The sequence below is a fragment of the Xyrauchen texanus genome, chromosome 30 (genome assembly GCF_025860055.1).
Source record: "Xyrauchen texanus isolate HMW12.3.18 chromosome 30, RBS_HiC_50CHRs, whole genome shotgun sequence".
NCBI classification, from domain to species: Eukaryota; Metazoa; Chordata; class Actinopteri; order Cypriniformes; family Catostomidae; genus Xyrauchen; species Xyrauchen texanus.
In genome coordinates this window covers 39,191,121-39,207,447 of record NC_068305.1, presented here as the reverse complement: position 1 = coordinate 39,207,447, position 16,327 = coordinate 39,191,121, and the positions used below count along the sequence as shown (strand labels likewise).

At 39.4% G+C, this 16,327-nt stretch overlaps 1 protein-coding gene across 2 annotated transcripts in view; it reads left to right on the top strand.

Annotated features, from left to right (window-relative positions):
* LOC127623705 (exostosin-like 3) overlaps positions 1-16,327 on the top strand; it is a 39,987-nt gene that overhangs the window by 5,388 nt on the left and 18,272 nt on the right. For both annotated transcript variants that reach the window (XM_052098162.1, XM_052098161.1), the window contains exons 2-4: positions 8,615-11,214; positions 12,420-12,547; positions 16,018-16,162. In XM_052098162.1, coding sequence (XP_051954122.1) covers positions 9,085-11,214; positions 12,420-12,547; positions 16,018-16,162 — 2,403 coding nt within the window. In that variant the 5' untranslated portion in view covers positions 8,615-9,084. The remainder of the gene's footprint in view (positions 1-8,614; positions 11,215-12,419; positions 12,548-16,017; positions 16,163-16,327) is intronic.

The following is a 16,327-nucleotide window of genomic DNA, read 5'->3' as shown; positions in this document are numbered from 1 at the left end:
TTGTAATGAGTCTATATAATATATTAGTTTCACCTTTTAAGTTGAATTACTGAAATTAATGAACTTTTGCACGATATTCTAATTTTTAGAGTTTCACCTGTACATGATTACTATTGCATAATGTAATATAATTGGTGGTGTTGTCTGGGTTTCATAAATGGTAAAACATATAGAATATAACATTGTATGTAATGCTATCTCTGTGCAATAATGTTTTATGAAAAATGCTATATTTTTTAAAGCCTTTAGTAATCATATAGCTCCATTTGAATATATGATTTTACATTAAATATCAATAAGTTACTACTTAAGGTGTAGGTCTATCTGTAATAGGCATACGCACACCTTAAGAAGTATGACAATTTGTATGACAATTGCTTATCATTATAATCACAATTATTTACGAAAATCTATTGTCTGCCAAATTTCATAATCATGACAGCCCTAGCTGCAATGGGAACTGAGTCCTTAAGGAGTTGTGGTGTGAACAACAAGGGTTCTGAGACCACATTAATGTGTAGAGGACCAAAAAAGAAACTGGGTCCTCTTTTAAGTTCACTTACATTGTGAATACATAAAGCACTGAGGTAATTTGCAGCTGGTTCCCTTTCTGGTTAACTTTAACCGAACTGGGTTTGGTTCATTTAAAACTTACTATATGTGAAACCATCCTCAGAGACACGTAGCTGTCTCTCCCACCAACAAGCAGGAACAGAGCTGGATCTGGCCGGTTCTGGTGACCTCAGGATAGGAATCCCGTGGTTGAGACAGGGAAACAAATAAAATAATATTAGTGTAGATGCTATTACATTTTATGCAGAGTTATAGATCACGATCAATGGTTCAGGTTCCGGCAGACCCAAAGCAGCCTAATTGTGAGTTGAAGACTAAATTAGGTGTATGCCTGGCTAAATAGATGAGTCTTTAGTCTAGACTTAAACTGATGGAGTGTGTCTGCATCTCGAACAGTGTTAGGGAGACTATTCCATAGTTTAGGAGCCAAATAGGAAAAGGATATACCTCCTTTTGCGGATTTTGATATTCTAGGAACTATTAACAGGCCAGAATTTTGTGATTGTAATGAACGTGATGGAATATAGCATGGTAGAAGGTCACTAGACCATTCAAAGCTTTGTACGTAGTTAACAAAATGTGAAAATGAATACTAAATTGAAGTAGGTAGCAAATGTAACGTTGATAAAATGGGGCTGATATGATCATATTTCTTGGTTCTAATGAGAACTCTGGCTGCTGCAATTTGAACAATTTAAGTTTAATTATTGAACTTGCTGGACTTCCTCCCAGTAATGCATTACAATAATCTAGTCTTGAGGTCATGAACATATGAATTATTTTTTCAGCATCAGCAACAGAGCATGTGTTGGAACTTAGCAATATTTCTGAGGTGGAAGAATGCTGTTGTAAAAACATTGGAAATTACATCCATCAAGGGTGTTTTAGAGGTTCTTGGTCCAATAATTAGTACCTCTTTTTTGTCGGAATTGAGTAGAAGGAAATTTCTGGCCATCCAAACTTTGATTTCACTGAAACACTCTGCTAATTTGGAGAATTGTGAAATTTTGTGGTTTCAAAGAAATATACCCCCGTGGGGACCCAGGGTAGAATAGGTCCCTATCACCCCCTTGCTGTTTGTAAGAGGTGACAAATGGGGCGAATTCCTTGCCATAAGTTGCAGCTCGTGTCCGGGGAGGATGAGAACCTGGTATTTGAGGAATGTGTGTGCTGCGGCTGACTCAGATCCAACACAATACTTTAGCTTTGAATTCACATAGATAGGAGGTTGGAAGGACACGGTCCAATCAATCGGCTAGTCAAGATGTACCCGAAAGGGCATTGGCTTAGGTTCAATTGAGTTAAATGAATTTCTATCACCCCTGTATACTTGGTGCATAACTGGAGGATAACCGTGGCTTTGTGCACCCCCCTGTTGGGCTCCAAGGTGGATGGGGAGCAGGAGTGATGAAAATGTAAAAATACAAACATGGCTAACATAAAAAACCCAAAACAACAGATGACAGAACAAATATTGGATAACGAATCAGATAATGGGTGTATGTACAGACATTTATACTGCTAGAATCACAAATAACAGACATGCCTCTTACAGAATTGTCTCCATTTGCAATACAGGAAAGCATAGCAGGAACAGATAAAGATGTTAAAAAGCTAAGATCTGGACAACTCCTAGTAAAATGCTCCAAGAAAAGCCATGCTGAAAACATCGAGTTATGCACCACAATAAATAGCCCAGGGTAGCTCAGTGGTAAAGACGCTGGCTATCACAACTGGGGTTCGCTAGTTCGAATCCCAAGGCGTGCTGAGTGACTCCAGCTGGGTCTCCTAATTGGCCCGGTTGCTAGGGAGGGTAGAGACACATGGGGTAACCTCCTAGTGGTCGCTATAATGTGGTTTGTTCTCGGTGGGGCTTATGGTGAGTTGATCGTGGATGCCGCAGAGAATAGCGTGAAGCCTCCACACGTGCTATATCTCCGTGGCAACGCGCTCAACAAGCCACATGATCAGATCCGTGGGTTAACTATCTCAGACGCAGAGGCAGCTGGGATTCGACCTCCGCCACCCGGATTGAGGTGAATCAATACATGTCCACGAGGACTTAAAAGCACATTGGGAATTGGGCAAAAATATTCCCCCTTTTTTCCCACTTTGGAATGCCCAATTCCCATATATATATATTCTATAAAAAGACCCCCAACCTCCGGAGAGGATCCAAATTGGATATGTGAGTGTACCAGCTAATATTTTATTTCCAAACCCATTGAGATGCTACAACTGTCAAAAATTTGGCCACAGTTCTGCTTTCTGCAAAAGAAAAGCAATCTGCTGCAACTGTGGAGAAGAAGGACATGATGTTCAGGGTGTTCAAGACAAATTTAGCAACTGTTCAGCTAATCACCCAGATTCAACAAAAGAATGTCCGATTTGGATAAAGGAAAAATAAATTCAAAGAATAAAATGTGTTGAAAGGATCAGCTATGTTGAAGCACGAAATGATGGTTCAAGCACATATTTGCATCCAGGATATAGAACATACTCCTATTGATTTATCTTTGTGTCAACCTGAAATAATAATGGACTTTTCAAGGCAAGTATGGAAGGATATTTGTGGAAGTGATCATTACCCACTGATTAGAACATCATCTGAATGGCAATTGAAAAAAGCAAATTGGTATAATTTCCAAAAACGTTGTTATAAGAAGTTCAAGATAGACTGGCAAGAATATCAAGATCCGACTCTTTTTAGCCAAATATATTCCGTAGCCTATATGTAGACGATGTGTGCATTTGTTATAAATGCAAAAATATGAACTTAATTAAGAGACAAATGCAAATATGTATAAATAAAATGCATGATTGATCTGTACAAAATGGATTTAAATTTACTAAATCAAAAATTTTATGTATGCATTTTTGTATTGAATGAATGAAAGGGAACCTATAAAAGTCATAAAAGAGACAAAATTCCTTGGACTTTTGATAATAAACTATGCTTTATCCCTCATATCAAAATGCTGCGGAATAGATGCTTCAAAGCAATTGATGTTATAAAAGTGCTAGCAAGAATCAAATGGGGTGCAGATTGTGAAGTTCTCTTGATACCCTATAGGACAGGGGTTCTCAACTGGTCCCACCCTGGGACCCACATTTTCCCATGGTCATTAAGTCGCGACCCACTTTTTTAGAATTCAACCAACAAAATTTATTTTTCAAAAATAACTGTTGAAAACACTCATATATCATCTTTTTAAAAACATAACCCTACATACATGCATATATTATCCCGTGCAACGTGCATTTCAGAGCATATTAATAAGTAACTGGACCCTGACAACCGCATGTACAAAAGTTAATTAAATAAATAAGGCCACATAACAAGATATTTTTACTCTATTCAGAGCAAATTAATAAGAAACTAAGGAGGACCATGACAACTGCATGTACAAAAGTGAATAAAATCAATGTCAAAATCACTCAAAATAAAGTTTTCACCTAACCAGGTCATTTGTGGAAGTTAATGAGACAATTGGGGATGTGCTTTACTCTTGATAAGAGTTTCAAAGTCTGGGGTGACCGTAGACAGAGCTACTCTCAGATCATGCTCAGTGTCCAACCTGTTTCTCTGCTTTGACTTGAGCTGGACCAAGGTAGAGAAGCCACTTTCACACAAATGGGTTGTGCTGAATGGTAAGATCGTTTTGATTGCTAAAGTGGCGAGGGATGGATACTCAGTCATCACATTGCTGCACCAGAAGTGGGAAAGGCTTACCTCACCAAATCTCTTTTTCAGCGTCAGGTCACATGACAGGTCCACCAGCTGATGCTCTTCGCTGCTTGGCAACGTCATGTTTTCCACATTGATACCGAAGGGGTCGCGTATCCAGTCCATGGTTGTTTGTTTCTCTGGGAAGCAGTCGTCAAACCGAGCTTGAAGTTTAGTGCGATGCGCCCTTAAAGTTTGTTTCAAGTTATTTTCTGTTCAGCTGCTGTGCTTCATGGCAAGAGTAGGGAAACATGTCCAGTCTGTCTTTGGATAAATGATTTAGCCACAGTGAGATCTTTTTCTTGAACGCAGCAATTTTGTCTGACTGTTCAAATATATTGTGTCCTCTCCCTTGCATCGATACATTTAATGTGTTGAGGTGCTCAAAAATATCAGCAAGATATGCAACTCGTGCGAGCCACATTTCGTTGTCAAACAGTTCTGCATACGGGGAGTTAGTCTCTGAGAGGAATGTGGCGATTGTCAAAACAACGTAAAGACAGGATGGTTACCATGGCGATGGTTACCATGGCTACCATAGTAAACTACCGCACGTCTCTGATGAATGCCTGTCAAAATAAACCTTTTTTCAAAATAAAAGACCAATCAAACATGAGACGCACATTAAATATTTTTTATTTTTTTTGACCAGCTTACCGAGACCCACCCAAAACAGGTCTGCGACCCACTTTTGGGTCGCGACCCACCAGTTGAGAACCCCTGCTATAGGACACTTGTTTGATCTAATTAAGTTATAAGACTATGGGAGCGCAGTTTATGGATCTGCCAGGAAGTCATATATTAAAATGTTGGATACAGTACATCATACAGGATTGAGACTTGCACTAGGAGTATTTAGGACCTCTCCAATCCAAAGCTTGTATACAGAAGCAAGAGAACCATCACTATATAACAGATGGCTGAAATATGCCCTTAACTACGCAGTTAAACTAAAAGCTAACGAAAGTAACCCAGCATATCTTTCAGTATTTCATCCTCAACATTCACACCTGTATGAGGCCAGATGCAGGTACATCAGTCCTTTAAGAATTCTCACAAAACCACACTTGGAGAACATGGACATTAATATGGATATCCTAACATCGACACATCTGTGCCCTATACCGCCCTGGAATATTAAAATCACGATGATCCTGGCTCAGTATACTAAAAAGATAAATCATCAAAACATCTACCTGAACATTTACTGGACATAAGATACAGCTTACCATCTCATGTACTAGTGTACACAGATGGATCAAAGTCAGACAATCATGTATCTGGAGCAGTAGTGATTGACCCAAAACGTTTTGGCAATGTACTCCTGGACAAAGTTCAATTCTCACAGCAGACGCTTGTGCATTATTACTAGCTTTAGAACAAATAGAAAAGGAACAGCAACGTCACTTTCTAATTTGTACAGATTCTAAATCCTGCCTGCAAGCACTCAAAGCTCTGAAAACAGAACACCCTATTATTATTAGCATAACAGGAAAAGTGAACTCTTTAAAAAAACAAGATTTCAATGTTATCTTTTGTTGGATACCAGGCCATATGGGATTGGCTGGCAATGAACAGGCATATAAAGCGGCTAAGGAAGCACTTCAGTTGGATATGACAGAATGTAATATACCAGCATTTGATGTTAAACCAAGCAGCAAATAGAATGGAATGAATGCATTTATACCAAACTACATGCAGTGAACCTAGTACTAAATCAAGGAGTTTATCATTTCCTCTTTGAAAGTAGATATGACCAGGTTGTATATACGAGGTGTCAAATTGGTCACTTAAGACTCACTCATTCATACTTATTGAAAGGGAAAGAGAAACAGGTTTGTGATCTATCTAAGAATTTCTTGAGTGTAAAACATATTTTGATGGGGTAACCTCCTCGTGGTCGCTATGATGTGGTTCTCACTCTCGGTGGGGTGTGTGGTGAGTTGTGTGTGTGTGTGTGTGGATGCCGCGGAGAATAGCATGAAGCCTCCACACACCCTATGTCTCCGCGGTAACATGCTCAACAAGCCATGTGATAAAATGCGTGGATTGATGGTCTCAGATGCGGAGGCAACTGAGATTCGTCCTCTGCCACCCGGATTGAGGCGAGTCACTACACCACCACGAGGAAATAGAGTGCATTGGGAATTGGGCATTCCAAATTGGGGAGAAAAATCACACACACACAAAAAAATTTATGCTACTGAGTTTTAATTTCTGCATCATTATTCATAATTGCATGGCCTAGTATGATGATATCGAGTGGTGGTGGCGTAGTGGGCTAAAGCACATAACTGTTAATCAGAAGGTTGCTGGTTCGATCCCCACAGCCACCACCATTGTGTCCTTGAGCAAGGCACTTAACTCCAGGTTGCTCCGGGGGGATTGTCCCTGTAATAAGTGCACTGTAAGTCGCTTTGGATAAAAGCGTCTGCCAAATACATATATGTAAATGTAAATGATAAAATAAGTTAATTTTTCTTTGCTTCCACAATTATGATATATTATGTATTTTATGGAATATTTGGGGAATAGAAATGAAAAGGTACAGTAACGCGTAGTTCTGTCACGATTATTAAATAAACGTCTCGCAGTTATTTGATCTAACATGGTTGTTTGAGACAACGGCGATTTATTCGAAACGAGGAACGTTTTTTTTACTATTGCATAATATATATGTTATTTTTATATTTAAAAAAAAAAAAGTATAATATTTGAGTTCAAAAAAGCAAGTATAAATATTAAATTGACCAAAACTAAAGTTGACCAAAAATAGAGATATTTTAAGTATTTTTTTTTATATTTTGATATTTAAAACATTATTTCTCATGTTTTGTGTCTTGCTATTAGATTGCACTCCAGTTTGTTAGCGATTTCTCATATTGCTTGAGTCCTGCAACAGTTTTTAATCTCTAAAATTGTCTAAACCGGATTTTCCCTATCGCAAAAAATTAGCCTCTGCACACATTGTATGAACTTGGCTATTTCTTCATTTTTAAAAACCTTGTAACTCAACTTGCACTTAAGGTGAAGTTTTCCTAACCTTAAGAAACACTAGGAAAATGTAAGTTAAGGGGCTTTATTTAACACTTAATGGTTTTTAAAGGCATACTTAATAAATAAATACTTAAGGGATATCGTAAGGGATTGTGTCATTTTACCTATAAAAACCCTTAATTAAAAGTTATTTCCTGCAACACCCTTAAGTTTAAGGGAAATGTTAGGGTGATCTTATGGGAAATTTGCTCTTAAGGTGCTTTATGCAACTGGACACTGATTCTTATCACAATATACGGCACATTTTTTTCTTTGTTTTCTGATTGTGTGAGTGCTGGATGATTGATGCGGTGTGCGAGCCAGGCAGTGGTTTGATGGAAGTGTTTGATTTGTCTCTTTTCTATCTTGTTCAGAAGTGGTGGCATGTCAAAATCTGTACCATTAAAGGACAAATTTGCCTGCATTTCTTCTCATCCAGAGATAATAAAACTCTCTGAAATCTTCAATGACTTTTACTGATGGCCGCACTGGTAAATCAAGTGGAGACGATTTAATCACTAGAGGCGATTCACGTGTGTTTTTTTCTGTATGCAGGCCTTATGGAGTGTTTGCTCTGTGGGTTTGTTTTAGAACAGCTGCTAAGGCTTGGAGCTAGCTGTCAACATACCAGATAATGTGTTCAGTGAATTGGACAAGGCTGTGAGGTCATTCACAGCACTGGCAGAGGGTTTAAAATCTTTCAAGTGGGTGTGAACTGTTCTCTGTGATACTGGCTACAAAAATAACTCTTGTCAATTGCATATTGTAAAATGCTCGAACATTTATACTTCTGGGTTCAATGCTGTGAACTATTTTGCATCTCTTTTATCATTCTTTGGTAGTTACATTTTTAAATAATCAATCAGGATTGGGCTAAATTAGAAATTACGTTTTGGTACAGGAGAAAACGAGTCCGCTTTCCCTCTATACTACACTCTGACAAGAGATCGACAGATGGATAGATATTCTACTAATCACTAATTGGAACATTGATTTGGCAGTCTTTTAGGCTTAATGAAGATTGATGTGTCCTCAGAATAATGAATTGCAGTGTCATTTCAGATCAGAAGAATTAATCTAAATGATTAGCAATCTAAACTGTATCATATCAATGCTAAATTAAAAAAAACTAAGAATTAATCAGATTTTCTGTTTACAGCATTGATAATATCAGATCATATAACTAAGGAATCTCTTTTTTGGAGCTTGTTGACGTTGATTTTAAATGACAGATTACAAATTAAATGTAAATAACTGACTCTTCCTTCTGTTTTACAGATTGAGGAACATTTTAAAGGCTGTGGGATGGCTATCTGCAGGAGTTTATGACACACTGTGGCCACTTTGTGAGTCCCAATAATGGAAGAGTGACCGGGGTTGGCTATAATGCAGCAAAGAAAAATGTAGTCCAGTCATGCACCATTTGGTGAGCTTAATCAAGGGCCCTCTATTTTCACTGATGCCCCGGACCCTCTCTCTTCTATTGGACTGTATTAAAATCGAGTTACGTCAAACAACAAGATAGACAGTACTGTTTATCGACAATATCATTCTGTCACAACAAAGATGAAATTTCCTTTTAGATGTCCCAGTTAAAACAAGGACACTGGTCACTTGTGTTAAGAACCTAAACTCTGGGAAAGAGTCAAACTCAAAGGGTGCACAAGACGGATGAAGTTGCATTATGGCAGCTGAATTTCCCCAATGGCAACATTCATGCATGCGGTTCAGAGGAGTGTGACAGTTGCATGATGCAGCGAAGTGGAGGCATCGTCGGGAACAGCCTGCGGCGGGTGCGACTAATCTGGCTCAGTTTCATGCTTTTCTTCATCTTGGTCTTCTTTCCTCTCATTGCACATTACTACCTCACCACAATTGATGAGGCAGGGGGACCAGATAAGCGCATTTTTGGGCCAAGACCTGGAGGAGAGCTGTGTGAAGCCAAGCATGTGCAAGACCTTTGTCGAATCCGGGAATCCGTTAGTGAGGAGTTACTTCAACTGGAGGCAAAGCGTCAAGAGCTCAACGGCGAGATCGCTCGACTTAACCTACGCATTGAGGCCTGTAAACGTAGTATCGACAGTGCCAAACAGGACTTACTGCAACTTAAGAATGTCATCAGCCAGACAGAGCACTCTTATAAGGAACTCATGGCACAGAACCAGCCAAAACTGTCTTTGCCAGTTAGACTTCTTCCAGACAAAGATGATCCGGGGTTCCCTCCTCCAAAATCAGCCCAAAGCTGTCGTTTGCATACTTGTTTTGATTATGCAAGATGTCCTCTTACATCTGGTTTCCCTTTCTATGTTTATGACACAGGATCCTATCCTTGGGGTGAAAAGTTGGACCCTCTTGTTAAACAAGCCTTTGCATCATCCGTCAAAAGCAGTGTATATATGACCGATAATCCAAACATTGCTTGTCTCTATGTAGTGCTTGTAGGGGAAATTCAAGAATCACCCTCTTTACCCCCTTCCTCACCATCAGACCTTGAAAAGCAGCTCAAGGCATTGCCATATTGGAGGTTGGACGGCCACAACCACTTGCTGGTCCACCTGTCTAGAAAGTCTCTGACACAGAACTTCCTGTACAATGTTAGCACAGGTCGAGCAGCAGTAGCACAGTCTATCTTTTATGAACGTCAATATAGAGAGGGTTTCGACATGGTAGTGTCTCCTCTAGTCCATGCACTGTCTGAGCCCAACTTCCTAGAGGTGCCTCCACAAGTCCCGGTAAAGAGAAAGTACCTCTTCTCCTTTCAGGGAGAAAAGGTTGAGTCTTTGAGGAGCAGTTTTCTTGAAGCCCCACCACAGTCCTTTGAAGAGGAAATGGAAGGGGATCCACCAGCTGACTATGACGATCGCATTATAGGCACACTTAAAGCTGTACAGGACAGTCACCTAGACCAGGTTCTTGTAGAGTTCACTTGCAAAAATCAGGCCAAGCCTAGTTTGCCAGCAGAGTGGGCATTGTGTGGGGAGCGTGAGGATCGTTTAGAGGTACTAAAGGTCTCTACTTTTGCACTGGTGATATCTCCAGGTGATGGACAGCTGGTGGCAACTGTAGGCTGTAGCATGAGACTGTTTGAGGCCTTGGAAGTTGGAGCAATACCGGTGGTTCTTGGCGACCACTCAAAGTTGCCCTACCATCACTTCATACGCTGGAGTGAGGCAGTTATTATGGTACCCAAGCCTCGTATTACGGAGTTGCACTTTCTGTTACGCAGTATCTCAGACAATGACCTTCTGGCAATGCGACGGCAAGGTCGGTTTCTTTGGGAGACATACTTTTCTACCTCAGAGAGCATCTTCAGCACCATCCTGGCTAGTATACGAACCAGCATTCAAATACCAGCAGCACCCATACGTGAGGAGCCTGCACAGGAGATCCCACACAAAGCTGGAAAGTTGGCTGGAACCGACGCTAACATGGCTGACAATGGAGACCTGGATCTTGGGCCTGTTGAAGTAGAGCCCCCTTATGCTTCGCCCCGCTTCTTGCGTAATTTCACCTACACTGCTGCTGATGTCTACCGCACCTGGAATCGTGCACCTGGCCCATTCCATCTATTCCCACATACTCCCCTGGACCCTCTACTGCCCTCAGAGGCCAAGTTTCTGGGGTCAGGTACTGGTTTCCGCCCTATCGGTGGAGGCTCTGGAGGATCTGGAAAAGAGTTTCAGGCTGCGCTAGGAGGAAACGTCCCACGGGAACAGTTCACTGTGGTCATGCTTACTTATGAACGGGAGGAGGTTCTTATGAATTCACTGGAGAGGCTAAATGGCCTTCCTTATCTCAACAAAGTGGTGGTAGTTTGGAATTCCCCCAAACCACCTTCCGATGACCTCCTCTGGCCAGACATTGGGCTACCCATCATGGTAAGTACACAATATGTTTGACCATATATCTTCAATCCTAAATACTAAAATATCATAGAGACACGAGGCTAGAGTGTATTTAGTGTTTCTGTATGCAGTTTCATATCGCGCATGTTCGAGCGCTCAGCTTTTCAAAGTATATTCTTTTGACCACAAGCCCATATGGAAGTCTTCGACATGTGCGCTACGTCTGCTTTGTGATACTGTTTTAGCACAGGGTGGATTGTAATCAAAAGTGAGCATCCTTATGCCTTACTCACTCCGAAGGGGAGAGGTCTTAAAGTGGTACTCTGAAGGGATCATTGCATTACTATATGAATCTACCCTTTGCTAACAGCCTTGTGTGAAGGGATTGAGTTGCTCAATTGCGTTTGGAATGAGCCTTCGAGTAAAACTGGAAAACCAAAGTATGCTTTGGCCTTTAGGAGTTACCACCCCGACCACCCTAGTAACCCCATAGAAACACGCTAAAAACTATAGAAAAACATTTTAGCAAATAGATACCAATGCCCTGACAAAGACCCACAGCACTCTAGCATCCTGGTTGTGAGTTATACATCGGCAAACACCACTCAAAGAAAAAACTAAAAAAAAAATGTATATGTATATATATATATATATATATATATATATATATATATATATATATATATATATATATATATATATATATATATATATATATATTATTTAGTATTCTCAAAGGCTTAAAAGTGATAGACCAACACAATGTTACATTCAGCAGTAGATTTGATCTGCTTGCTCTGCTGTCTTTGAAGAATAGCTTTCATGTCTTCAGGGCAGCAAGCCAAATTAGTTCTGGTTATATTAAAGGAAACAGAGCTGCATTAAGTCCACAGTAAAGTTATGCTTCTTAAAAAGTTAATACCCAAATAGAATGCTGAAGTAACCCAAGTTTGTTCTTCCACCTTTATTCGTTTCATCTTTAAGAAGTAGTTTAGAACTTTGAAATTGAGGATATGGATTCGGTTAAAAAGTTATATATAAGAACTAGCAAGATTTTAATTTTAAGTTCTGTTTCACAAAGCCTTTATTCAAAACTTTCCCAGAAGTAGTCCCAGAGTTATGATCAGTAGTTGTGGCACAAGGTCATGTATTTTAAAACATTTTAATGCCATATTGTACCCCAGCAGTAGCTCACAATATTGCACATCGAGACAACAGATGGCTTTTTTTCTCTCCAGGTTGTACGTACAGAGAAGAACAGCTTAAACAATCGCTTCATTCCCTGGGATGCAGTCGAGACTGAGGCTATTTTGTCTATCGATGACGATGCCCACCTGCGACATGATGAAATCATGTTTGGGTTCAGGTGAGTGTTCTGGGATATTTAGATCATAACATAGTATGTTTATTAGGGCTGGGCAATATATAAAGTATTCACAATATATTTGCGATGATTATAATGAGCTTTTTATTTTGTCTTTAGGTTTCTAAAGAGCGTGTTATTAGACTAGTTTTGTAAACCTTTCTAGTCAGAGATGTTTTAATAGGATCTGAAATATTGTTTAGCACATCGATCAGTTTTAATTAGGGCTGTCAATCAATTCAAATTTGTAATCGAATTAATTACATGGTGTCCCGATTAATTAATCACGATTAATCGCATATAAAAATATTTGCTAAAATAACACCTACTGAAGTGTTTTCTTCACTGTATAAACTGCGCGTTGCTCATTCAGCTGAAATGTCACTTACTGCCCTCTGGAGTAAACAGGTGGTACTGCAAGCTTGCATTTCTCAGGAATCTTCCTTGGGGGCATTGCGATTAATTACGTAAATCTTTTTAACGCGTTCTTTTTTGTAAAATGAATCGCACTGAATTAACGCGTTAAATCGACAGCCCTAGTTTTAATTAAAACAATGTTTATTTTTTGAAATGGTCATATATATATATATATATATATATATATATATATATATATATATATATACTCACCTAAAGGATTATTAGGAACACATACTAATACTGTGTTTGACCCCCTTTCGCCTTCAGAACTGCCTTAATTCTACGTGGCATTGATTCAACAAGGTGCTGAAAGCATTCTTTAGAAATGTTGGCCCATATTGATAGGATAGCATCTTGCAGTTGATGGAGATTTGTGGGATGCACATCCAGGGCACGAAGCTCCCGTTCCACCACATCCCAAAGATGCTCTATTGGGTTGAGATCTGGTGACTGTGGGGGCCATTTTAGTACAGTGAACTCATTGTCATGTTCAAGAAACCAATTTGAAATGATTCGAGCTTTGTGACATGGTGCATTATCCTGCTGGAAGTAGCCATCAGAGGATGGGTACATGGTGGCCATAAAGGGATGGACATGGTCAGAAACAATGCTCAGGTAGGCCGTGGCATTTAAGCGATGCCCAATTGGCACTAAGGGGCCTAAAGTGTGCCAACAAAATATCCCCCACACCATTACACCACCACCACCAGCCTGCACAGTGGTAACAAGGCATGATGGATCCATGTTCTCATTCTGTTTACGCCAAATTCTGACTCTACCATCTGAATGTCTCAACAGAAATCGAGACTCATCAGACCAGGCAACATTTTTCCAGTCTTCAACTGTCCAATTTTGGTGAGCTCTTGCAAATTGTAGCCTCTTTTTCCTATTTGTAGTGGAGATGAGTGGTACCGGTGGGGTCTTCTGCTGTTGTAGCCCATCCGCCTCAAGGTTGTGCGTGTTGTGGCTTCACAAATGCTTTGCTGCATACCTCGGTTGTAACGAGTGGTTATTTCAGGCAAAGTTGCTCTTCTATCAGCTTGAATCAGTCGGCCCATTCTCCTCTGACCTCTAGCATCAACAAGGCATTTTCAGCCCACAGGACTGCCGCATACTGGATGTTTTTCCCTTTTCACACCATTCTTTGTAAACCCTAGAAATGGTTGTGTGTGAAAATCCCAGTAACTGAGCAGATTGTGAAATACTCAGACCGGCCCGTCTGGCACCAACAACCATGCCACGCTCAAAATTGCTTAAATCCCTTTCTTTCCCATTCTGACATTCAGTTTGGAGTTCAGGAGATTGTCTTGACCAGGACCACACCCCTAAATGCATTGAAGCAACTGCCATGTGATTGGTTGATTAGATAATTGCATTAATGAGAAATTGAACAGGTGTTCCTAATAATCCTTTAGGTGAGTGTATATATATATATATATATATATATATATATACAGTATATGCATTATAGCAAAGTAAATTCAGCCTTTTGGAATAAATATAGAGTGTTTTTAAAGTACAAATATATTATTAGAAAAGAAGAGAAAGCAAAAACAACTTGCCATGATGTCATTGCTTTGGACTAAAGTATGTTTATAAAGAATAAATGTAATTTTATGAACATAGGAAAGCAAAATATTTCTATTAAAGAGCCAGTGTAAGATGATCTGTCCACACTTTTCTTTTTTGTTTAAAGAATGCCATTTCTAGTATGATCAAAGATTTAAGAAAAAGTGTGGTTTTCAAATATGTTTGCAAATATAAATGTATTTGTTGAGATGAGTTGTGTTTTGGTGTGTGTAATGCCAGTTCCTGCAGGGGTTTGGCATTCAGTCATTAGTGATGGGGAGAGTTAAATGAACAGCCACAAAACAGCTGGAATTTAAAGCATCTGATCTGATAAAGGCAGATAAAGTCAGTTGAAGAAAACTCCTATCATCCCTTCTGTGAACCTCTATGTGTAGGTGCAGGTTTTAAGGATTAGATTAGGCTTTTTCAGGCCTTTGTTCTGTGGTGAAAGTGGTCCGTGATCTTCAGCACAAACAGCATATCAGTACATTATAATTTATTTAAACACTGACTTGTTGATTATTGAGGCTGGATTAGTTATGACTAATGAGTATATCTGTAATTGTTTGTTAGATATATTTAGAGGTGTAACTTTGCTCAGAGGGTTTTAGTGTCTCAAATGCATCTTTAAATTTGTCCCCTTTAATGCACTTCAGACATAACCATCAAGAAACAGCTTTCTGTTACAGATTCATTGTCTTTAATAATATATTTCAAAATAATTAATGACTTTAAATCACTTGCTGTGAGGTAATAATATTTTAGAGTTTAGCTTTTTTATTTGTTAAACGTCTGTTAATTGGGCTATTGAAGGGCAATAGTGTCAATATAGTATATTGTTAATAAATTGACTTATTGGTGTGAAATAAACCAGCTTAATTACACTGGGCTTCCTTAAAGGGGCAATCACACTACACTTCGTGCTCCATTCACTCCCATTCAAACGCATCCGAATGCAGCAGAGCGGAAACGCAAGCTCATGCAGAGAAATGTCATACTACGGTGCGTACCAAAGTTCAAACTTTGTGAACTCTGAACTGTACAACTAGAGGACGCACGACCAATAGGGGACTGAAACGCCACACACGTATTGTTGCAGGAAAGTGAGTAGACAATATTTTAATATAATATTTTTTGTGATGTATTCTTTATTTACACCAAGTCCTCCTGTGTGACATCATATCCTGATCCATTTTGTTTTATGAAAATATTTAGCATTCTCAATGCCTATTGTGACCGCCCCTTAAGACCGATTAGTTGGTTAGTCGTTCAGACAACCCACTGACACCTCGATTTAAAAAATAGTTTTGCACATCCCTAATAAATACAGCCTAAATAACTGGAATATAGTACTTTGGTTTGTGCTAAATATCTTAAGGAATAAGTGTGCTGTTAAGGGAATATTATAATAAGAGCTCTTGCATATCCTTGACGTCTTAATCCAGTTTGGATCGCTCTCATCTCTTTCTCTCCTCCACTCTCAGGGTGTGGCGGGAGGCCAGAGACCGGATTGTGGGGTTCCCGGGAAGGTTTCATGCCTGGGACGTAAACCACCAGTCTTGGCTCTACAATTCCAACTACTCTTGTGAGCTTTCCATGGTTCTGACAGGTGCCGCCTTCTTCCACAAGGTGAAAATTGACGTTTGTCCGCTTTGAAATTTCCATAACCTGAAAATGTCAAAAATAGATCTTATTAGAGGTTAATATTGTTAAACACGGGTAACATCTGCTAATCAAGACAAGTTTTAGTTTATTCGTGTTATTTTTTATAATTAGTTTTATAATTAGTTTGCC